We start from the raw sequence: 26787 nt of genomic DNA on the forward strand, positions 1-26787 counted from the left end.
TGAAAGCTATTTTTATTTATTCTTATGAATTTCTAATCACACAATATTTTAGTATATGTGCTGCCGAAGCGAGCACATAATCACACAATATTTTAAAAATATTTTTATTTACTATGCTGTTGCAGTTTTCCCATTTTTTCTCACCTTTATTCCCAACTATGCCTGAATAATACAGTACTGAAAGAGAAAACTCCAATATTTCTAATCTAACTCAGTATCATATAACAGTATGATCATTAAATTTTAATACTTGTGTTCAAACTTTAGGTTCTTGTTTCATGAAAAAATAATAGTATTGAGACTGTTTCTCAGTTTAGCTCAGCTTAGCACATCCTGACTACCTTTATCTTCCAAGTCATTTGCTCTAGTAATTACTAACACCTAGGCCTCTGCAAGTCATCCAAGCACTCTGAGTTTCAGCATCATTGTCTGTTAAATACGAATAGTATTATCTAGCTCATAAAAATATTCTAAGAAATAAATGAAGTGGCAATGTGAAAATATCCTGACATATACAGGTATACAATGTACACACATATATGGCAACTACTTATGGGTGTGTACACACACACACACAAATAATATGAGGTCTGTCCAGAAAGTACCCAGCCATGTAATATGAAAAATAGAGACATTTACTGAATCAGTTACAAGATATAAGACACATTGTTCATAGAACAATGAGACCTCATTCCCTTCAAAATAGGTGCCTTGGGACCTCACACATGTCTCCTAATTGCCATCAGCTGCCTCATCATATTTTCCTGAATCTCGTGTAAGTCTGAAATCTCTTCCCTTTCAAAGGTAATTTTAGTTTTGGGAAAAGCCAGAAGTGGCATTACACCAAATGTGGGCTGTAGGGGGACTAGTCACCCAGGTGATTTGATGTTTTGCCAAAAATTTTGTGCAAGGCATGATGCATTAGCTAGCACGTTGTTCTGATGAAGCTGCAAATCACCAGTTGCCTGTAGCTGCAGTTGCTTTCATTATATTGCATCTCTCAACCAATGAAGAACATTGAGATGGTATTCCTTATTAATTGTTTGGCCTGGAGGGCTGTACTTGTGATGGACAACACTTTCCAAACCAAAATACACAGTTAACATGGTCTTGATCTTGCTGTAACTTTGCCAAGACTTCGCCTCGACTTTTTTGGGCGTGGAGAACCAAGCAACTTTTATTGGGACAACTGGGCCTTCACTTCTGAATCATAGCCATAGACCCACAATTCATCTCTGGTCATGACCTTCTCAAGAAAAGCTCTTTCATTGGTAGCAGTTAGAAACAAGTCATTGAAGTCATTAGCAGCAGCACCATAATGTTTCCTCTGCTTTGGTAACAGAACCCAGGGAACAAATTTTTTCATGACACAGTTCATGCCAAGATCCTGTGTCAAAATCTCAGACATGGTAGTTTTGGATTCCCCAGGTAAGCTTCTAGTTTTCACACTGTCAGCGGTCAATCTTTGTTGATTGCAGCCTGTACACATTCAACATTCTCAGGCAATCTGCTTGTTGCGGGCCTTCAAGAACATGAACCACTTTCAACAAATTTTCAACCATCTTTTTTTTCTTCTCATCTGTGCCGTACTTTTATTTGTGATGCCCTAATTGCATTGTTTCCAGAAGCCTTCTGAATCATCCGAATAGTTTACATAGAGGTATGTTCAAGGTTAACACAAAATTTGATGTAGATTTGTTGCTTGACCCAATGATTTCGAAAGAGACAGCCACAGAGTACACATGCTCACTCAAGGGTATCTACGCCCCCCCCCACTGACTAGTACAGTGAAGTCATCATTGTTCACCCATGTGCACACCAGTCCACTTTTCTTGGCTGCTAGGCTACACTGATGTCATGCAAACTGTTCTCATTATATTAACAATGACTGGATTTTTTTATGGACAGACCTCTATATAGAAAGAGAGATTTGCTGCTTGCGCAAGCATATCCTAGACAAATACATCAAAGTAGATAATGCCTAAAGTTCAGAGATTTGCCTCAATAATTTGACTAAGCATTCTGAAAGTAACTAATTTATAATGCTTATTTTGCTTGAAATACTCATTTAACTAGTATGACAATAAAGAGCTTCTATTTTATGCCTGTAACAGGTTGACACAGGTTAACTTTAATTATGATATTCTGTAGTTAAATTTCTATAGCCTAGTGCCAACATTTTAAATTTCAATTTGCTCATTTTGCTCTGTCTATATATAGTAAGATCTAAAATTATTGAATTTTCTAAATATATAGCACAAAATTTTTATCACCAAATGAGCACACAGACTATATAAATTTTCAGAGGATGCTGAGTTCTGTAAATAACTGACCCACATTCCCATAGCTGCTGTCCTAGTGCACATCTCTGACGCATTCCTTAGCTCCCTAATTGCTGCTACTGTTTTACTTGGTAAGCTGAGGTGTAATTCGATATATTTCAAAATGTTGCTAAATATTAGGCATTAGAGAGTTTTAAATTAATATCTTTAAAAATAAAGTATAATATCTGGTAGTTTAATCTGAAAAGCAAAGGTTAAAAGCAAAATAATGATCATAAAAATTAGAAAATCTTTTAAAAATAAGTAAATACTGAAAAAATAATTTGCTTCCATATTAGGAGTTTCTAGAGATGAAAGCTACTTTTTAAACTTTACTTCAATATGTAAGAAATACAAATATGAAGATATATTCTTTAAAAATGTGTGCTGCTTTTTAAAATAAAACAACTGGAAGTTCCTTCCAACTCAATCCATTTCCCAACAATATTACTCGTTTTCAATATAAATGACATTTTTACTTTTTAAAATGTGGAAAAATAAGGGAAACAAGGAAATAATTATGCTACCATGTACTAAACCATAAATATGCTCCCTGCTGACTTGAGCAAACCACCAGCGTGAAAAACTAATGATGGTAAGCAGTAGAATGGATGCTAATTTTCCTAAAGCCCATTTATATTGCATTTATAGAATGTCTTCCTCAGGAGAGCACAAATTATTTTTTATTAACAAAGAACTGTAAGGAAAATGTGCTGTTCTCTTTGTTTTGGGTTTTTTTTTTTTTTGAGATTTTAGATATTTCCCACAGTTTTATCACTTTAATACATGATAGAAAAAGATTGCTTGTATAACAAATAACTTGTGGTTCTAGCTAACATTATGTATGCATTTGTAATCTTTCTAGTTTCTAATATTTGAAAGGTATGGGGCATTATCAATAATAAAGCCTATATTATTTTTATATAAAATTATTCTTAACTAGTTTATCCTTCTATAAGTAGAGCATTTTGTGAAAAGAATTACTCACTGTTCTCTCACTTTTAAAGTTCCTTTTATTTTTTTATCTTAAAAGCACAATCTTGATATTTTTATGTAATATGCTCTCATTGCTGCAATTGTGAGCCCACTATCTTATAAAGAATAATTGACTTTTTTATTTTATTTATTTTTTTAAAGATTTTATTTATTTATCTTTAGAGGGGAAGAAGAGAAGGAGAGAAACATCAATGTATGGTTGCCTCTAGTGCATCCCCTACAGGGAACTGTCCTGCAGGGAACCTGCCTGCAACCCAGGCATGTGCCCTGACTGGGAATCGAACCACGATCCTCTGGTTCACAGGCCCGTGCTCAATCCACTGAGCTATACCAGCCAGGGTAATTGACTTTTTTAAATAGACATTTTTTTATTGTTCAAGTATAGTTTTCTGCCTCTTCCTCCCACCCCTTCCCACCACCCTACCCCTCCCCACCTCCCTCCCTTATTTCCACCTGCTTTGTTATTGTCCTTGTGTCCTACCATTTGCAACAGCATGAATGAAACTGGAGAGCATTATGCTGAGTGAAATAAGCCAGGTGGTAAAAGACCAATACTATATGATCTCACCTTTAACAGGAACCTAATCAACAAAACAAACAAGTAAGCAAAATATAACCAAAGACACTGAAATTGAGAACAAGCTGGCTGTGACCAGAGGGGAGAGGGGAGGGGATTATAGAGGAAATGGATGAAGGGTTTGCAGGAACAATTATAAAGTACTCATGGATGATAATTGACTTTTAATGTTATTTTCCTACTGTTTTTAGACTGGAAAATACTGAAACATTTTTTAACTTGTTTAGTAACTTTTTTATCACTGATAACTGACAACAAAAATCTCTTGAATAAGAGAGCAAATCCCCAATTGATAAAGAAGTTGCTGAAATATTACAAAGAAAATATAATACTTATATGAATGTATATATGGGTAACCTATGCTTTTTCTAATATTCTTTTTCTACATTTATTTTTCTTTCCAAGCTTGGTTAAAGGTGATTTCAGACAAAATTACTGTTAGCAGCATGTGAACTATTATTTTCTGATTTCAATCATATGACCCATAAGAAGGAAATACTGATATAAGTTAATGGTGCTTCCTTAGAGATGTCAGAATTTTCATAGCCACTAAATTTTACTTTTTGCCTATAACTAATTTCATTAATCAAATACTAAAATCTAGTAGAGGTCATTAAAACCATTCTTTAGAATCATTGTTATTAATTTAGAACTTTTTCAATGAAAGCAAATAGTAATTTAATGAATATATTATTGACTATACAAACTGAAAATTAAGTTATTGAATAAATAATTTATATAATCATTATATATTTTATGTATATATAAAGCAGATCATTGTCTATAGTATATCATGATTTATTATATGTATAATAGATCATCATTATCTATTTTATGTATAATAGATAGTGATGATCTATTATACACACACACACATCACAATTAATTTACCAACACAAGAGTCTGAGGTTGGTGAATTAGGAAATTTTCCAGATAATTCAAGATTATCATGTATTTATCATAAAATTACTTTTTTTGATAGCACATGCTCCTCTCAAGCTTTTGGCCTACCTTAAAAAATGATTACTGAACTTAATCCAACATTCATTGACCATTCCAGATCACAGGAGGGTACCACTTAAGCAACTCACTGAATTAATTCGAAGTCCCCATCCCCTCTGGAGGGCCATGATGCTGTTGATATGAGCACCTCTCCCATTGGTCTTCTCACTTCTTTCCCATGAGTCATTTACTCCAAAACATGTTTATTTTAAATATTATCATTTTCAGGTCAACTAGTAAAATATTAGGTAAACATAAAGTATGGGAGTGAAAACCATGAACGTAGAAAGTCGTGAAAGCACTAAAAAAATGGGTGAAATGAGCAAATTCACAGGAAATCAACACTTAGATTATTTCTCAAGGAACTTTAAGCCATAAAGTCACTTTAATTGACTTCTCTGGAGTTTAAAGAAGACAATATTGTGACTTTGCAAGTAAAGGGAAGGAGAGTGACATGTAGAGGACCCTCACTCAAGGAAAGGCCATGGGCCTGTATTAAAATACTGATGAATGAATGGACCTCCATGTGTTTTACGTTAAATAAAATGTTCAACATAAAGATACATTTTTTAAAGATTATTGGTTTTATAGATTTTTTTCCAGTGCCTGATCAACTGGTACTGATTTTACAAATGAGAGGGCATTGATTGAACGTGTTTTATTATATGTTTTAGCTCAAGGAAGTCTATGTATTTTAGCTGTGAAATCGTGCTATGGTAAAATATCTTCTTTACTACTTACGAACAATTTTACTTTCCGGTCCACAATTCTCTCATGCATCTGTATATTTTACATGCCTGATTCCAGAATTTGGAATGTTACTGTATCCTCAATATACAGATACTCAGATAAAGTTCAATTTTAGTCAATCAAGACATAAACTTTGCAGAATTATATCCTTCCTTCCTGTATCTTACAATCTACATATTTTCCTATTTTACTGAGAGCCAGCCTGCATGTTATTTGTGAGAGTGATAGGCGGATTAAAAGGAGTAAGTGGATGTAAATCTGTAGCAAACCTGGGGGTCAAGCAAAGGTTTACTTCTACTGTCATTGGAAGCACTTAAGGTTTTTTAATAGATATTTGTACATGCCAGACGTACGTTTTAGAATGATTAAATTAATCTCTTAGGTCTTTGCTTTTTATTACTTTTTTTGTCCTTGTGTTCTGTTCAAAGCAGAGCTTATCATAATTGGTACATCTGTGTCAAATGAGAAAAGAAGTGAAAAGAGAATGTTTATTTCTACCTCTACAAAAAATAATTATTACCCTATCCTCAGGGTTAGCTCACTTTCCCTACTTTTGTTTCTTGAAGAGTGCTGACATTTAAAATAGTTTAATTTCTATTAATAGTAAATGAACACACTGCCAGAGAAGAGGACTCTAAAATCATTAGAGGGGCACATGTCTAGTCTTTCAGGCCTCATACTACACATAGTGCATGCTGCTTCTTATTGTTGCGAATGTCAAACTTCTTGGTAAGTGTCTTTTGGGAAATGGTTCACTCCATTTCAAAGCATATAATACAAGGAAAAGTCTTAGGGCAATATTTAAGCAATGAAAGAAACACAGACATTTATGACTTGCTGGGAAGAATTGATTGCCTTTGGCTGTGCCTTGGGAAATCCCCAGAAAATACAGTAAGTTGTGATTACTATTATAAGTTAAAATGATAAAAAGCATGCAGAGGAATTTGTTTTTCTTATGGGTGATATTGCAGTTTATAATCTTAGTATGCATTCAGGGTTCATACTCATGTCCTGTGTTTCTCACTTAAGTACTATCAGGAGATATATTATTGAAACTAGCAGAAGAATAACTTTCAAGAGAGTAAATTTAAGAAAAAAATATAAGCTAAATTTGTAATGTAATACAAATTAAATGTTCCCATACACCTCAGTCAAATGTCTCTCATAAAACTAGTGATGTTTTAACAACTGATATCAAAATTTGTACTACAAATTTTTGTTGAAGAATATATAATAAACGTATTACTATATGTGTGACTATGGTAAATACAGTGTTAGATGTAGGTGAAAAAGGGGGGTCATAAATTTAATTTTCTCATTACAATTTTACTGTGGTTATTTCCTTCATAGAAATGCAAATGTTTAGACCCAGTGGTATTATTTGAAAACTGTATGGATTTGAATCATCATTACTTTATAGCTTTTCATTTCTAAATTCCCACCACGTTTTCTATTGAAAAAATAAAGCATCACACAAATCTGATATTTTTTCTTTTATTCATTAAAAAATTCTTCTTTTTTGTTTTCTTTTTTTAATTTTATTTAGTTATTTTTCAAGTACAGTTTTCTGTCTATTTCTAACGTCCCAGCCCACCCCGCCCCATGCTCCCCACCTCCCTCCTATTCCCCCCCCTTAGTTATTGTCCCTGTGTCTTTTATACTTGTTCCTCTAAATCCCTCCCATTTTTCCCCTGAAATTCCCTCCCCTCTTCCCTCTGGTCACTGCCCCTTGTTCTCTATTTCAGTGTCTTTGTTTTTATTTTGCTTGCTCGTTTATTTTGTTGTTTAGCTTCCTGTTAAAGGTGAGATAATATGGTATTTGTCTTTCAACACCTGGCCTATTTCACTCAGCATAATGCTGTCCAGTTCCATCCATGTTGTTGCAAAGGGTAGTAGCTCCTTCTTTCTCTCTGCTGCATAGAATTCCATTGTGTATATGTACCACGATTGATCCATTCATTTACTGATGAGCACCTAGGTTGCTTCCAGCTCTTGGCTATTGTAAATTGTGCTGCTATGAACATTGTGGTGCATAGGTTCTTTGATATTGGTGTTTTAGGATTCTTAGGATATAATCCCAGCAGTGGAATTGCTGGGTCAAAAGGCAGGTAGATTTTTATTTTTCTGAGAAAATTCCATATTGCTTTCCATAATGGTTGTATAAGTCTGCAATCCCACCAACAGTGAACTAAGGTCCCCTTTTCCCCACAACCTCTCCAACATTTGTTGTTTGTTGCTTTGTTTATGATAGCCATCCTGACTGGTGTAAAGTGGTATCTCATTGTGGTTTTAATTTGCATCTCTATGATAGCTAACGATATTGAGCATCTCTTCATGTGTCTCTGAATGTTCTGTATGTCCTCCTTGGAGAAGTGTCTGTTCAAGTCCTTTTCCCATTTTTTAATTGGGTTAGTTGTCTTCTTAGAGTGGAGTCCTGTAAGTTCTTTTGGAGACTAAACCTTTGTCTGAGGTATCATTGGCAAATATGTTTTTCCATACAGTTGGTTGTCTTGCTAATTTAATACTGTTTTCTTTATCCATGCAGAAGCTTTTTATTTTAATGAGATCCCATTTGTTTATTCTTTCCTTTATATTCCTTGCTCTAGAGGACATATCAGTAAAAATGTTGCTGCGTGAAATATCTGAGATTTTCTTGGCAATGTTCTCCTCTAGGACTTTAATGGTTTCAAGGCTTATATTTAAGTCTTTTCTCCACCTTGAATTTATTTTGGTGTATGGTGTAAGTCTGTGCTCATTTCATTTTTTGCACGTAGGTGTCCAGTTCTCCCAACACCATTTGTTAAAGAGGCTATCTTTACTCCATTTTATGTTACCACCCCCTTTGTTGAATATTAATTGACTGTAGAGAGTTGGGTTTATATCTGGGCTCTCTGTTCTGTTCCATTGGTCTATGTGCCTGTTTTTATGCCAGTACCAGGCTGTTTTGATTACAGTGGACTTGTAATACAGTTTGATATCAGGTATTGTGATCCCTCCTACTTCGTTCTTCTTTCTCAAAATTGCAGCTGCTATTTGGGATCGATGATTCAATATTTGCAAATCAGTGAATGTAATACATCACATAAACAAAAGCAAAGACAAAAATCACATGATCATATCAATAGACACTGAAAAAGCTTTTGATAAGGTGTAACACCCATTTATGATAAAAACACTCAGCAAAGTGGGAATAGAGGGAGCATTCCTCAATATAATAAAGGCCATATATGAGAGACCTACAGCCAACATCATACTCAATGGGCAAAAACTAAAAGCTTTTCCACTACGATCAGGAACAAGACAAGGATGTCCACTTTCACCACTTCTATTCACTATAGTATTGGAAGTTTTAGCCATAGTGATCAGGCAAGAAAAGGAAATAAAAGGCATCCAAATAGGAAAGGAGGAAGCAAAACTGTCACTGTTTGCAGATGACATGATAGTGTACATGGAAAATCCTATAGACTCTACCAAAAAACTGCTTGAACTTATTAATGAATTTGACAAAACAGCAGGATACAAAGTCAATATCCAGAAATCAAAGGCATTTTTGTATACCAACAGTGAATCAGCAGAAGCAGAAATCAAGGGAAAAAAAAACCATTCGATACAGCAAAAACAAAAATAAAATACCTAGGAATAAACCTAACCAAGGAAGTAAAAGACCTATATGCAGAAAACTACACAGCACTGAAGAAAGAAATTAAGGAAGACACAAACAAATGGAAACATATACCTTGTTCATGAATTGAAAGAATTAACATCATCAAAATGTCCATACTACCCAAAGCAATATACAGATTCAATGCAATACCTATTAAAGTAGCAATGGCATATTTCACAGACATAGAACAAACACTTCAAAAACATTTTTTTTGCTTTCTGGCAGTTAAGAAAGCTAAGAGCAAATTCTACTTATTTTATTGTCTCAAATGTACTGCACTACTTTCTGAAATGCTAGCAGTAGTTACTCAGCTTGATGCTTACTATTTCTGACTATGTAAAGAGAAGCTGGGTACAAAAATGCAGTCTATTTGAAGGCACTTTTGCCTTGCAAGTTCTGTACACTGCCTGGTTTGATTGAGTAAATAAATTTATCATGGTATGTCGTCCAAAGTAGTACATCAAGGACATGACTTGGCTAGGTCTATGATCTAAGAGAGACTGAAAAAGAGGTAATGTCTGAAAATAAATATGGTTCTAATGGTATATATAGACTTAAAACATTATTCTCTCCAGTTCAAATAGGAATTCCTCCAAAAAGCATGAAGGAATGTAAGAATCTTGATGTATTTATAATAAATGCCTTGCCATCATTTAAAAATCATATTTTCAACAAAATTTAAAATGGTTACATTAACTTAATCTACTGTCTCCACATATATGTGCCATGAGAGAGAAAGGTCAAACTTTCACTTAATTTGTGATTATTCTAAAAGCTGAGCATTTTTTCTGTAAATTCTAAAATCCTAAATCCATTTTCCTGAACAACTAATTGTTTCTTAAAGTATTTCTTCTACAAAAAAACTTAAACATTTTAAGGATCTAAGATAAAACAATTAAAATTCTGATTTTCTTGAATTTCATACCTCCTTACTTTCTAATTGCACAATTTTTAATAATTTTATCACTGTTTAATCTCTTTTCTGCAATTCTGAGATTAAAAACAAATGAACAACATCCCCCCAAAACTCAAAGTTTTCTCATGACTTACCAGTAACCAGATCTGACCTGATCTAAATTGAAAAGAAGCTACAAGAAGGGGATCCTCCAAAAAAGAATTAATTTATTAAAAATTGCATATTGATTATTACATCTTTAAACTTCAGTCACCTTCAAAGTACTCTCCATTTGATGCAATATAGCTAGCCAGATGTTTTTCCATTGCTGAAAACAGTTTTTAAATTTGTCAATATTGATGCCTTTCAGTGCTTCTGTTGGTTTTTATTTCACTTCTTCCACATTGGCAAACTGTTTCCCTTTGTGGATTTTTTTTCACCTTGGGAAACAAATAAAAGTTGCTCAGGGGAAGATAGGGTGCACAGGGAGGGTGGGTCATGGTGGGTCATGCTGTTTTTGGTAAAAAACTGCTGAGCAAGCTCTGGCTGGTGTAGCTCAGTGGATTGAACGTGGGCCTGCGAACCAGACAGTCGCAGTTCGATTCCCCATCAGGGTACATGCGTGGGTTGCAGGCCAGTTCCCAGCAGGGGACACACCAAAGGCAACCATACATTGATGTTTCTCTCCCTCTCTCCTTCCATTCCCCTCTAAAGATAAATAAATAAAATCTTTAAAAAAAAAACTGCTGAACACTCCATGCTATGTGGGCAGGTATGCTAGTAAATCCCCATTTGCCCCATTTGGGTAAATCCCCATTTGCCCCATTTGGGCAAATGCATTGAAAGAGTCTTCAAAAAAATTCACTGAAGCCAAATGCAGCCTCTCCCAACTCTGCCAGCTGGTAACTGATGCAGGTGGGTTCCTAGCACACTCACCAGCAGGGGAAACCTATACTACAAGGAGCCCACTCTCCAGAATATAATTCGATTTTTTGTGTTCCCCCTCATGTTTATAATTTTTATTAAATCACAGTGGGGTTATATTTTTGCTGCAGAAGTATTCATCTATTTTATTATTCCAGCTTTAGACTTAGCTGGGAATGTTATTTTGTAAATTTTGAATAATTCTGGATCCTGAAAAATACTTTGCCTAAGGCTTTTGCATAAAGGGTACTTAAGAATATATATATATATATATATATATATATATATATATATATATATATATCCATTCCATGTCTGGCACTGTTTTGCTTTTTGGTATGTATGTGTGCCTGGGGCCAGTAAATAAGTTCTGAATTCTTATTCATCATACATGAGATATTATTTTAACATTTTCTCACTCCAGCTAGACTGTATATTTTTCTTTTCTATCTCTGCGCTCTGAACTATGCCTACAATCTGTTTTTACTAAATGCTTCCAGAGAGTAGGAAGGCATTAATGGAGTTTGCCACATTTTTATGTGTGTTTTTTAAAGGTAACTTTATGCTCTGTGACTGCAAGGAATCTGTCACTGCAGAGGTAGTTTTCCATAATGCTAAATTGTGTAGTAGTAGCATTTTTTCCCTTCCACACCACAGTGATAGTGGAAAACCTAAAAGCCAGCAGTGGTCTCTTCTGTCTGTTGCTCCTCTAGCTCTTATACTGGTTGTGTAAGCATCTAATCTACTACATTACATTCTTTTTTGCTTACTGATAGATGATAGATAGATGATGATAGATGATAGATAGATAGATAGATAGATAGATAGATAGATAGATAGATAGATAGATAATACATAGATAAAAGCATTCATTGCCTTTCTTTAATGGAGTGCTTGTTTTCATGTTTTCACTGTTCCAGAATCTTCTGTTTATTTCACCTTATTTATAACTAAGATGGTTTATAATGAGAATCACCATGTTCTCGTTTCTTTTTTCTTACTTTATATAACTTTTACTTTGTTTATTTATTTTTAAATTATTTAATTGTTGTTCAAGTATAGTTTTCTGTCTTTTACTCCCATCCCAGCCCGACCCCCAGTGCTCCCCACCTCCCTCCCATTTCCACCCCCCTCAGTTGTTGTCCATGTGTCCTTTATACTAGTTCCTATAAATCCTTCCCCTGTTCCCCTGAAATTCCCTTCCCTCTCCTCTCTGGTCACTGTCCGACTGTTCTCACCTTTCATAGAACAGACTCTGTGTGTGGGTCTGATCTTGTACTCGCTTTGACCCCAGTCTTAGCATGAGGTAAGTGAGCTGCCGGATTGTGAGAGTCAAAGAACTCAGTCCCAGGCCTGCCTTGCCACATCCTGGCTTTGTTCCACATTCACTTTTTTACTTCTCCGTCTTCCTTATTTGTGGTAATGGAAAATATATTATATGCAGATATCATGTGCTTCAAAGAATTTTGTTCTTTCTTATGTAGCAATATATATGAAATAAGCCTATAGTGCTCTATAAATCACTATAAAAATATTAGTTAAATAAGCCCAGGGATATCCATGAGCTATATGGTCTGTGTGAAAGAAAGCCAGGGGTTAAGTAGTTCGCCACCAGCTTTACTGAGCTTCTGAAATTAGACTGAAGGCAGGCTTTCTCTTTCATGGAACCTTGGATGAGTAAGTTCCACACTTTGATTTGAACCTAATTATTGTTAATAGTTGCTCAATTTATAGCCCCAGGTTATAGATGGAATTTTTAATCAACTTTTTAGAGAGAAATGGGTTAGAGAGAAAATTATGTGGGTAAACTGGAGAATCTATGCTTAGGCATTATGTTCCGCTCTCCATTTTTAACTGGTTCTCAGTCATTTATGTTAAGCCGTTTTCCTGAGCACAGTGATGCTTTCTAACAATGTTCAGTCTTCTTATGGAAATATCTGAATAAAAATTTGTAGTATTTACTCTCTACTTGTTTTCAACTAATCACATATAGTAGTCTATAAAGTCAGGGTTAATACAGTCACATAAAATTTATAAAGACTCTGGAAATGTGCTATCTTGGATTTTGTGTTTCATTTAAAACATTTATTTTATCTGTATTTGATTTTTTATACTGACATTTGATGGCATTTTTATTTGTAAAAATTCTACTGAGATACAGCCTTTTTCAAAGGCAGTTTAACAGTTTTTTTTTTTTTACAAAACTAAACAGACTTGTACTATTAAATCCAGCAATTTCCTTCTTTGGTATTTACCCAGATGAGTTGAAAACTTATGTCCACACAGAAAGCAGCACCCAGATGTTTGAAGAAACTTTACTTATAATTGCCCAAACATGGAAGCAACCAAGATGCCCTTCAGTAGGTGAAAGGATAAATAAATTGTAGCACATTCATACAGTGGAATATTATTCAGTATTAAAAATAAAAGAGGCATCAAGCCATAAAAAGACATGGAGGAACCCTGTATGCATATTACTTAGTGAAAAAAGTCAGTCTGCAAAGGCAAAATAATATGTGACTCCAACTCTAGGACATTCTGGAGAAGTCAAAACTATGAGACGGGGATAAAGATCAGTTGTTGTTAAGGATTTGGGTGAGGGAAAGATAAACAGGCAGACCATGAGAATTTTTAGGACAGTGAAACTACCCTGCATGATACTATAATTTCATGGATACTGGGCAGTCTAAACCCACTGAATGCAACCGGATGATTGTTTATCAGTTGTAACAAATGTACTGCTCTGGTGGTGGATGTTAACAAAGCGAAGGAAAGACTGTGCGTTTGTGGGGAGCAGTGAATATAGGGGGAGTTGGTGACTCCCACTCAGTTTTCCTGTGAACATAAAACTGCTCTAAATACTAAAGTCTATTTTAAAAAATTCATTGAGCATAAATATATAACTAAATTAAGTGACTCTGAGAAGTACAATGAAAAACACAAATTCACAACAGTCACCTGTGTAAAGTACCATCAAAAGAAACTAATGCAAAAAAATAGGTGACTTGAGGGTAGAAAAGTGATCAGGGAGACAAACCAAATGATGTACGGACACTACCCATCAGGTCTCTTGTTGGTGTGAAGTATCATACAATAAACTGCTTGGTGCCAGTTAATACCACACCTTAAAGCCAAGCTATTCTCCCTGAGAACTTTATTGAGCTACTGTGGGTTTACCCAATGGCACCCTCACAAACTAGTTATCACAGGTGGAAGTTTCAGACATTCAGACACTAGCGTCCCCCATCAAGTTATATTAACATGATATATGACTTTCTCGTATTTCACATTTTGGCCCAGTGGTGACTTTTCCCTGATTTATTATAAGAATAAATTTGAATAAACATTTTCCTCTAATTATATATCTAATAAAGGTGAGTCCTAATGTACTACAAGCCTTGGAAATATTCTTTAATAAACAGGAAAATTAATTTGATTTTTAATTTCTATTCTGGTTCAATAATACAGCTTTAAATAAAAAATTGAGTTTGTTTAGTTTTCTTTGTTACTTAGAGTTGTAGTAAGTCCTTAAAATTCTAAAAAGTATAAAAAACTCAATAAATTTTCTCACAAATAATGATGAATACTTGCTACAAATAACAATTATCTTGTTGCAAATAATGGCGACTTTTAAAAATCAAACTTGCACGGTGAATAATGGTTTTGTGGTTAGAGCGGAACCTCTGTGTACATATCCTACTTTAGGATCTTCAAGATTTAGGCAGATCTCTCTGATCTACATTCTGCATGGATTTCTTTCCTTCTGAATAACCCAGATAAGACTTTATTCCATCACAAGTGCAAAACTGGAACAGTGCTTAGATGTGACCTGCCCTGATTTCTGCCTATGATCTCAAAGCGAGCAACGACAGTGTATTCAAGATTCAGTCTTGCCTTGTTCACTTAGGGGTGAATGATTGACCAGTTGTTGCTAACAGTCTACACTTGATCCTCTATAGCAAGTTTCTGGAACACCATGCTTTCTTCTAGGTGGAGGTTGCCATCTTTTGATCAAATTTACTAAACAAAATATGCCTTCGGGGCAAAATATATTTAAACCCAGGCAAATCCCAATAGACCAAAGACAAAAGAATGTGCTTCTTTCTAGGTAGACTTAGAGATGCAAACATATTCTTGTACAAAGAAAATTTAAGCAGGTGATTAGCATTTCTTTATCATCCTCAAAGCAAGCATGCATATATGTTAAGAAGGAACTTAACTTACAAGTTTGGTATCGAACTTGCACAAGAAACCAAGGCCCTAACACTAACATTTTCTGTTCTTATCAGAAGGAAAATTCATTAAATTCCAGCAACAGGAATTATTTTGTGGATTCCTCACTTCAGTTACATAACTAGCCTTAAACAAAGTGGATGGTTCGTTCCTTAACTGATTATAAATGGAATCTAAAGTCACTTAATTCTAAACAGTTTTCTCATTAACAAAAATGAAATGGAATCATCAGAAATGAAAGTCAAAAACTGTAACTACTTCAGGGACTGTTGTGGGAACTAAATGAGATAATGCTAGTCGTGTGCTAAGCATAACAACTTTAAAGAGTCAGTGTTCAATAAACATTAATCTTTTTCAAATATTCCTGTTATTTGTAAGTTATATTTATAATGAACTATTGATTTTCACAGAGATCCGTATTTATCTAATATCTTAAAACTTGTTGAGCATATTATAATGTGATTTTGTGACAGAGGTCGGTGCCAGGAATAAAAAACATACAATTTAAATGACAGTATGTTTGTGCAGAGCTTTGTCAACTGGAGGGACATAGCAAGTGATCACAATGCAGTTGTTCTAACTTTGGTGCCTGTCACACACAATTAATATCCCTATGTAATAACTTTATTTCCATTTAATTATGCTCTCTTTCAGTGATTAACTTCTATTGATGTACAGATTAGAGCCATTTTATCGAGGTCATTACTTTTGTTCTACACGCTGTTCAGGTTGAAAAAGAAATCAACTAGTCCACTGCTTTGTTTAAGACTTTGAGAAAATGCTCACATCGGATCAGGAACCGGTGCAAGGGAACCTACTTTTCAAGGAGGCCACTTCATAAATATCATGTGTTCTACTTTTCACTAACTTTCTTTCAGTCAAATTAAGTGTTCCCATATTTTGCTGTTATTTTTATTTGCATATCTTATTTTGGTATACATAATTTTCTTAGTTTTCTACAAATATTATTTTAATATATATTTTTGTCACATACAGTAACTCAAAAGTTTTTACTTAATAAAAACAGTATCTTGAACCATATTTATTTATTTTGGTTTTGTCTTTTCATTTTCTTTGTTCACTCCTTTACCATTTTTTACTGTTTCTAATGATCAGTTGCTCCAAAAAAAATGTGTTTTATTTACAGGGCACAGCTTATGGAAGTGCTCCTGTACCTTCTCGCAGGCAATTATGTGAGTCTCTCAAATTCAGCTCTGTGTTGTAAACATGACTATGTGTTCCTGTGCTGTAGCATGGCATGTGGGTCGAGACCAAATGCCCTGAGGTCAATATGCAATTCCCATTGTTGTATATTACCTATACCTGTTTGTAGCAGACGGTTCCCTTTGCCTCTTCCTTACCTGTTTGTCATTATCCAGCCCATTTAAGAAAACTGCATTTAAGAAAACTGAGGCTTCCTTCAATAATGTCTCAAAGTCTGGGGCAAAGAGAAAAGTGGCTCTTATTTCAGTTCACTTTTATTTAGCAACAATGATACTACTTTCTCTGTCAGCCGAAGCAGTAAGCTTTCTTAAATCCTAACTTCCTTTACATAGTTCTTCAGAGAGCTCTCATATCATACAAGGCTCCGTTTTAGCCACAGTTAATGAGACCTCTTTTCTTGAAAAGGAAAAATCCATTAAAATAAATCTTCCTTCCAGTGAATTTAAAGCACACTTGACTTTCTAACCACCTTAGTTTATTTCCAAGTCATAATGTTCAGAAAATTTGAAAATAATCTCTATTTTTATATAGAAATCCCAGATTTTACAGCCTTCCTCAGCTGTATTCTAAATCTATGCAACTTGCAAGATATTCAGATCCTCGCATTTTAGCTAGGAGATTTCTGTGACGGCTTGTCTGCTTTAACATGAACTTTTTGTCAGTGAGGGATGTATATGTAAATTTAACATGTGGGATCTCCAAAGTGCCATCAGACTTTGAGAACGAGCTATTTTCATTGCCCACTCCACCTATGTCTCTTCTTTTTCCCGCACCAGCATTCATCGGAAAAACATGGTTGTTTACTTCCATTATAGACTGCTGCAGCAGTACACCACGTGATTCTAATCGTTGGGCCCAGCAATAAATGCCAAAGAGATTCATCTTAATATGAAGTTAAAGGTGATTCAGAGGTGCAGTTTTGTTTGCATAATGCTTTTCTTCACCATTGGCAGAAGGAACACATGATTTGGTACATTCACTGAGAAAGATCTGTGAATTGATTTTTTAAAAAATAAAGTACTTGAACAACAATCAAATAAATAAATTAAAAAAAATAAAGTAGTTTGAACCATGATAAAGCTGGCCAAATAACAAACAACACTGTGGACTGTACTATCTCCTCTTTCATGAAAGAATGTTGAAGGTTTAGATTCTTCTGTATAAAGTTGTGGCAGAAAGAACCACTGATGTGAATAGAAGGTGGGATTTAGTTATATTAAATATCCCCCTAAAATTAAATAATCAAGAACAGGACTCAAATTGTCCCTTGTTGTTATTTCTTTTTATCTTTTTCTCAATTACCTAACTTCCTTCCTGTACTGAAGGTATGACATCTTTTATGTTGGTATTGGTACTGTATTAATTAAGAAAGTTGGAAACTACAGCAAGAATTTCAATAATATGAAATTATTTTTTTATTTACCTATTTTAAAGTAAAAAGTTATTGTGCATATGTTGTATTGCTGAAGATAAAAAGAATATCTACTATTATTGAAATAGAAAAATATTGTTTCTAGAATATTTTGGAAATGTGAATTTATTATATGTGCCCTGAAATTAAGTGGGAATATAAAGGATATGGAAGTATAATCTTCAATTAGGCTTCAGTTTATTTCTCACTTTCATCAAAATCAAAGTGCACAGTATGAGAATAATAGTAGCTATTTGAGATTTCAGATTGTTGGTTCTGGTTAAATAAGAGTTAATCTTACTAAAAAGAGGAAAAAAAATAATGGGTGGTTTCTCTTTGAGGAACTAAAATTGAGATGTATCCTGTGTCTCAATGTATAAGACCATAAAATGAATATTACCCTCCTAAACATGTGGACTTGGAAATAGTAAGTTTATAAGACATGAATTTGGAATGCTAATTTCCTTTTGATCAAGTATAAGACTTAGGATCTATGAATTACATATTAGTTGAAACTTCTTAAGTATTTATAATTGTGGGTCTTATCAAAGATATGATATGGGAATAGTGAATTTTGTTTTAATATATATAATAAATTTATTATATTAAACAAGAGACCTTTTATTTTTATTATGTTCTGAATGCCTGAGACATATTTTTATTTTATATCTTCTTGTCATGTGTAACTTCTTTTCATTTTTATATGTTATTTATTGTTGTTCAAGTACAGTTGTCTCCATTTTCCTCCCACCACTCCCCCCACTCCAGCCATCCCTACCTCCTACTCTTGATCCTACCCACCTTTAGCTTTTTCCATGCGTCCTTTATAGATGTTCCTGAAAATCCTCTCCACTTTTTCCACCATTATGCCCACCCACCTCCCCTCTGGTTACTGTTAGTTTGTTAATTTCAATGTCTCTGGTTATATTTTGCTTGCTTATTTGTTTGTGGATAAGGTTCCACTAGTAGGTGAGATCATACGATATTGGTCCCTTACCACCTGGCTTATTTCACTTAGGATAATGCTCTCCAGTTCCATCCACACTGTCACACAGAGTAGGAGTTCCTTCTTTCTTTCTGCTACATGGCATTCCATTGTGTAAATGTACCATAGTTTTTTTATCTACTCATTTACTGATGGGCACCTAGGTTTCTTCCAGCACTTGGCTATTGTAAATTGTGCTGCTGTGAACATAGGGGTGCATAGGTTCTTTTGAATTGGTGTTTTGGGGATTTTAGAGCATAATCCCAGCAGTGCAATTGCTGAGTCAAATGCAGTTTCACTTTTAGTTTTCTGAGGAAATTCCATACTGTTTTCCACAGTGGTTGCACCAGTCTGCATTCCCACCAACAGTGCACTAGGGTCCCCTTTTCTTCACATCCTGGGCAACACTCGTTTGTTGATTTTTTTATGATGGCTATTTTCACCAGTATGAAGTGGTATCTCATTGTGGTTTTAATTTGCCTGTCTCTGATGGCTAGTGATGCTGAGCATCTTTTCATGTGTCTCTGGGCCCTCCGTATGTCCTCCTTGGAGAAGTGTCCGTTCAAGTCCTTTGCCCATTTTTTAATTGGGTTGTCTTCCTGTAGTAGAGTAGTGAATGTTTTATTCTGTACACAAACATAAAAAGATTGATATTATATATCTTTATTCCTACCCATTCTGTGAAAGCAACACTTATGTAGACCTCTTACAGTTGATTCCTGATTCTAGCATTTATATTTATGATGTTGAAAGCAGTGATTAATATTTCCTCAAGGTTAAAATTAACCAAAGTTTTATTCCTTTTTCTTTTATACTCAGTATTAAGGACTTTCTTGTTTCATGGCTATCATTTTAACAGTTTCAAAAATATATCCAGTTTGACAATTTTCATTTGGTCATAACCCAAAACAAAATCTAGTGACACAGAGGGATTGCTAAGCAAGTGGTGAGGTGATTTGAAAGGCTCTGAATCTATAATAATTTGAAAGGCTGTGAATCTACAATGAAAGAATTCACATCTCCATTTTGGGAAGCACTAAATGGATTTTAGTTAACAGGCCTAATCAAATATATTTTCACTGCTAATAAATTATCAAAGTTAAGTTGCAAAAAATAGTTTTGGTTAATTTTTTTAGTTTCAGAGAAATACTTGCAGAATATCAATTAACTAACCTGGGTAAGGGGGAGTCTTGAAAAGTTATGTAAATGCTAAGAGGAAACTTTTATGATGAAATGGTACATCATCTATTCAAATGATACTGACTTTTTGATTTCCTACTACTTTATGTTTTAATAATTGTAGTCAATTTTAGTGAGTGAAGTTCTTTCACATGCTGGTAAGACAAACTTGAATTTTCTATGAAATAATGTGTGTCATATCTGAATAAAATTTTGCAAAGATTTGACACCTAAAGTGCTAACCCAACACTTTAAAATGCAAGAAATAATTTTCATTGTTTTCCATTGGTTATTGTTTTCCCCTTGTAACTGAAGTACCATTTTAAGTTTCAAATTATAGAAATATTTACTTCTAAGAGATATGTGTCTTATTATTTTTAAATGATATTTTAAAATTTAATAAACTCAAAATTTAATAAACCATAAGTATATTTTATCTAGAAATGTGGCACATGCATGCCACAGTTCTAATATAATCTGGTTAAAATAGTTAAATGCAGGTGCCTTCATTTTATATTTTATAACATGGCTCCCATTATTTCCCAACTTATGAAAAAAAGAAGCTCCCAATATTTTTAAATATTCTACTCAAATATAATCACAGGCATACCTCGAAGACAGTGCAGGTTCAGTTCCAGACCACCGTAAATGAGTGACTATCACAATAGAGCAAGTAACATGAATTTGGGGGGTTCTCAATGCATATAAAGGTTATATGCACACTATACTATAGTCTATTAAGTTTGCGATATCATTAGGTGTAAATAACACTGTCCATACCTCAATTTAAATTCTTTATTGCTAAAAAGTGTTCAACATCATCAGAGCCTTGAACGAATCATAATCATGTGGTTGTTGGGTGATCTTGCCTCAGTGTGTTCAGATGCAAACTGATCCAGTTGCTAGTTGTTAGAGACTGGAATGGCCATCCCAATTTCTTACAATAAGACAACATTGAAATTTTTCAGTAAATTGACTTTTTCTTTTTCAAATGATTTCTCTGTACCAGGCAATGCTGTTTGATAACATTTTACCTACAGCAGAACTTCTTTCAAAATTGGAGTCAGTATTCTCAAACCCTGTTGCTGCCTTATCAGCTAAATTTACATATTCTAAAGCCTTTGTTATCATTTAACAATTTCACAGCATCTTCACCAGGAGTGGGTTCTGTCTCCACAAACCACTCTCTTTGCTCATCTGTAAGACACATCTCATCATCCATTAAAATTTTATCATGAGATTTCAGTCATTCAGTCACATCTTCAGAATTCACTCTGTTAGTTCCCTTGCTATTTCCATCCTATCTATAGTTCCTTTTTCCACTGATGTCTTTTTTTCTTTATTGTTGTTCAAGTACAGTTGTCTGTCTCCATTGTCTTAAATACCTCAAAGACACCCAAGTGGGTGAGAATCAAGTTCTTCAAAGTTCCTATCAATGTTGATCTCTTGATCTCTTACCATGAATTGCAAATGTTCTTAATGGCATTTAGAATGGTTAATCCTTTTCAGAGGTTTTCCATTTACTTTCTCAGATCCATCAGAAGAATCCCTATCTATGGCAGAAATGCCCTTATAAAATGAACTTCTTCGATAATAAGACTTAAAAGTCAGAATTACTTCTTGATTTATGGGATACAAAATGGCTGTTTTGTCATAAGGCATGAAAATAACATTAATCTCATTGTACATCTTCTTCAGAGCTGTTAAGTGACCAGAGGCATTGTCAATGAGGAGTAATATTTTAGGAAGAATCTGTTTTTTTTATTCTTAAGTAGTAGTCCTCAACAGGTAGCATAAGACATTCAGTAAACTGTGTTGTAAATATATGTGCTGTGACCCAGGCTTTCTTGTTCTGTTTATAGACCACAAGTAGAGCAGATATAGCAGGATTGTCAGGGGGCCCCAGGATTTCCAGGATGCTAAATAAGCATTGGCTTTAACTTAAAATCACCAGATGCATTAGCCTCTGACAAGAGAGTCAGCTTGTCCTTTGGAGCTTTGAATCTAGGCGTTGACTTCACTCTAGCTGAGAAAGTCCTAAAGCACTTCTCATTGTGATATAAAGCTGTTCCATTACATTGCAAACCTGTTTTGTGTAGTTACCTTCATTAATTATCTTATCTAATCCTTCTGGATAACTTTCTGCAGCTTTTACATAAACACTTATTGCTTCATCTTGCACTATTATGTTGTAAAGATGGCTTCTTTTCTTAAACCTTATGAACCAATCTCTGGTAACTAAGCTTTGCTCAGCAGCTTTCTCATGTCTCTCAGCCTTCAAAGAATTGAAGAGAGTTAGAGACTGGCTCTGGATTATGTTTTGCTTTAACAGAGAGTTTGTAGCTGTTTTTATCTTTTATCCAGACAATTAAAACTATCTCCATTTCAGCAATTAGGCTGTTTTCTTACTCTTTGTGTGTTCAATGAAGTAACACTTTTAATTTCCTTCAAGAACTTTTCCTTTGCATTCAGAACTTGACTATTTGACACAAGAGGCCTAGCTTGGCTTTTCACATGCCTTCCACACTGAGCTAAATTATTTTTTGCTTTTCACTTTTCATGTGGCTCTTCTTTTCACTTGAAAACCTGAAGGCCATTGTAAGCCTATTGATTGACCTTATTTCTATATTGTCATATCTCAGGGAATAAGAAGATCTGAGGTGAGATAGAGAGCTAGAGCAACAGCCAACTGGTAAACATGCAGAATACAAACAACATTTATTGATTGGGATCACCATCTTAGACACCATACTGAATGGGAGAAGATATTCACTAATATCTGCAGGATATATCCAAAAGGGGGCTAATATCAAAAATATATACAAAAAATATATATATAACACTTAGGGTGTTAACACCATAAACAAACAATCCAACTAAAAAATGGCCTGAACCCCTAAGTATATATTTATCCAGAGAAAACATACAGATGGCCAATTCAACAAACAACAAACATTGACAAAAATGTGGAGAAAAGGCAACCCTCACGCACTATAGTTGGGATTGTAAACTGGTGCAGCCACTGTGGAAAACAGTATGGAGATTCAAAAAAATTAAAAGTAGAGCTGCCATTCAACCCAGCAATATGACTTTGGGTATTTATCTGAAAAAATAAAAACACTAATTTGGAAAGATATATGCACTGGTGTGCTGATTGCAACATTATTTACAGTAGCTAAGATATGAAAGCAACCTAGGAGTTCATTAATAGATGGCTGAAGAAGATGTCATATAGCTACATAGATATACGTAGATCTATGTACCTATGTGTATATACACAAAGAAGTATTATTCAGTGACAAATACAGAATATTTGCCATTTTCAACAATGTGGATGGACATACAGGGTATTATGTGAAGTGAAATAAGTCAGACAGAGGATTCTTCCTTTGTGTATATGTGCCATATATTCTTTATCCAATCATTTATCAAAGAATACTTTAGTTGTTTCCATGTCTTGGCCACCACAAATAATACTACAATGAAAACAGGAGTGTATAAGAAAAGATGAAAGTCTGCCATTTGTGACAACATGGATGGACACTGAAAATATCATGCTAGGCAAAATAATTGACAGGGAATGTCAAGAACCGTATAATTTCACTCATATGTGAAATGACAACAAATGAACAAAGAAGAACAACAAACAAACAAAAACTCATAGATACAGACAACAGTATCATGGTTACCAGAGGGAAGGGGGTGGGGGAGTACTAAAGGGCTAAGAGGGTCAAATATATGGTAGAGGAAGAGGATTTGACTGGATGGTGGACACTCAATAAAATATACAGATGATGGAAAATAGAATTGTACACTTGAAACCGATATAATTTTATCAATCAATGTCACCTCAGTAAATTTTAATATAAAAAATCAAAAACAAATATGGTATGATTTTACTTATATAAGGATTCAAAACAAATGAATAAACAAAAGAAAACAGAAACAAGCCTATTGATACTGAGAGCAAAGTGATAGTTGCCTAAAGGAAGAGGGGGTTGGGATGGGTGAAAAGAATGAAAGAAGAGCTTTCTCATTACTAACAGAAATGAGATTCTGCTTTTTAAAAAGATAGCTGTTTTATATTAGCACAATTGTTGCATTCCCAAATAATTGCTATAGTAATATCACATATCACTGATCACAAATCACTATAACAAATATAGAAAAAGTATGAACTATTTATTACAAGAATTATCAAAAAGTGACACAGAGACAAAAAGTAAGCAAATGATGTTGGAAAAATGAAACCAATTGACTTGCTTGATACTAGGTTGCCAGAAAACTTCAATTTGTAAAAAGTGCAATATCTGTGAAGAGCAATAAAGTCAAGTATGATCAAACATGGTGTGCCTATATCTAATTTAGCTGAGCCATTCTCCAGGTAGTTGAATGTCAACCTAACTGAAATGACTACACATGAAAATAACACAGCCTTCCTTTTCAGAATCAGATAGCAGTTCACTTTATAATGCAAATAAACTGAAGTTATATATTTAAATCAGGACATTAACTTAAAAACATGCACAGTTTTGTTTGATAAATTGTTTGAGGGATTATCCTAAAAATAAAGGGAAATTATTTTTCTACATATGTTTAAAAGATTAAATGTTTCAGTAGGATTTTGCGCCTTGTATTTCAATCTATCTTTGAAAATATAAAAGTATTCTATAAAATGGCAACCATTTGTATTTCATTTATCAAAAAATGAATACTATTTATTAAGTATTTTTCCTCTCCTTAGCTTTAAATTACCTCTCCTTATTTTCTTTTTCAAAAATATTTTATTTATTTATTTTTAGAGAGAGAGGGAGGGAGGAAGAGAGGAAGAGAAACATTAATGTGTAGTTGCCTCTCAAGCACCCCCTACTGGGGACCAGGCATGTGCCCGATTGGGAATCCAACTGGTAAACTTTTAGTTGGCAGTCCAGTGCTCAATCCACTGAACCACACCAGCCAGGGCCCCTCCCCTCATTTTCAATCAAGTCTTTTCTTTTCTTTTTAAAACTATTTAAATAGCAGTTTTTGTATCCTCACCAGAGAACATGCATATTGATTTCAGAGAGAGGAGAAGGGAGGGGGAGAGAAAGGGAGAGAGAGAAAGACAGAGACAAGCATTGATGTGAGATAGAAACATCAGTATGTTTCCTCTTAGATTCCTGCTGACCTATGATCCAACCTGCAACCTGGGTATGTGCCCTAACTGGAATTGAAACCCATGACCTGGTATGTGAGATAATGTTCCAACCAACTGAGCCACACCAGTCTAGGCTAAATAGCAACTTTTAAAATATAAACTGATTTCATTAGCAAGTGGTGAGAAGAAACAAATTCAAGAATAAAAGAATGATAGAGAAGTTTTTGTATTTTTGACAGTCATTAAGATTTTATTAATTTCTTTTTCTTATTTAAAAGTTTTTTAAAATTTTTGTTCAAGTACAGTTTTCTCCATTTTCCCCATACCACTCCCCCCCACCCAAGTAATCCTCACCTCCCTTCCCTGATTCCACCCTGAGATGGTTTTGTCTATGTGTCCTTTATAGGTCTTCCTGAAAACCCTTCAGTCTTTCCCTTCCATTATCCCCTCCCACCTCCCCTCTGGTTACTGTCAGTTTATTCTTAATTTCAATGTCTCTGGTTATATTTTGCTTGCTTGTTTGTCTTGTTGATTAGGTTCCACTTAAAGGTGAAATCATATGGTATCTATGTTTCACTGCCTGGCTCATTTCACTTGCCATAATGCTCTCCAGTTCCATCCATGCTGTTGCAAAGGGTAGGAGCTTCTTTTTTTTCTACTGAGTAGTATTCCATTGTATAAACGTGCCATAGTTTTTGGATCCATTAATTTACTGATTGTTTGTTGATTTGTTTATGACCGCCATTCTGACTGGTGTGAAGTGGTAACTCATTGTGGTTTTAATTTGCCTCTCTCCGATGGTTAGTGATGCTGAGCATCTTTTCGTATGTCTCTAGGCCCTCCATATGTCCTCCTTGGTGAAGAGTCTGTTCAAATCTTTTGCCCATTTTTAAAATTGGTTTGTCTTCCTAGAGTAGAGTCATGTGAACTTTATTTGTATTTTGGAGATCAAACCCTTGTCTGAGATATCATTGGCCTGTTTTCCCATACAGTTGGTTCTTTTCATTTTAATGCTGTTTTCTTTAGCCATGAGGAAGCTTTTTATTTTGATGATATCCCATTTGTTTATTCTTTATTTAATGCCCCTCGCTCTAGGGGATGTATCAGTGAAAATACTGCTGTGTGGAATACCTGAGATTTCCCTGTCTACGTTCTCCTCTAGGACTTTTATGGTGTCACAACTTACATTTAATTTTTTTATCCACCTTGAATTTATTTTTGTATATGGTGTAAATTGGTGATCAAGTTTCATTTTTTTTTGCATATAGCTGTCCAGATCTGCCAACTCCATTTGTTGAAGAGACTATTTTCACTCCATTTTATGCTTCTGCCCCCTTTGTTGAATATTAATTGACTCTAGAGACTTGGGCTTATTTCTGGGCTCTCTGTTCTGTTCCATTGGTCTATGTGTCTGTTCTTATGCCAGTAGTAGGCTGTTTTGATTACATTGGCCTTGTAAAAGTTTGATATCAGGTATTGTGATCCTCTT

General features: G+C 34.5%; 1 protein-coding gene across 4 annotated transcripts in view; it reads left to right on the forward strand.

The window, feature by feature from the left end:
* The window catches only part of CCSER1 (coiled-coil serine rich protein 1), a 1291789-nt gene that overhangs the window by 1000319 nt on the left and 264683 nt on the right, over window positions 1-26787 (forward strand). Inside the window, exon 11 of one of the 4 annotated variants that reach the window (XM_053666408.1) lies at window positions 16510-16555. The exons of the other annotated variants lie outside the window; for them this stretch is intronic. Within the exon in view, the coding sequence (XP_053522383.1) occupies window positions 16510-16555 (46 nt within the window). The remainder of the gene's footprint in view (window positions 1-16509; window positions 16556-26787) is intronic. 4 annotated transcript variants of the gene reach the window in all.

The sequence above is a fragment of the Artibeus jamaicensis genome, unplaced genomic scaffold (genome assembly GCF_021234435.1).
Source record: "Artibeus jamaicensis isolate MK-2021 breed Jamaican fruit bat unplaced genomic scaffold, CSHL_Jam_final contig_452, whole genome shotgun sequence".
NCBI classification, from domain to species: Eukaryota; Metazoa; Chordata; class Mammalia; order Chiroptera; family Phyllostomidae; genus Artibeus; species Artibeus jamaicensis.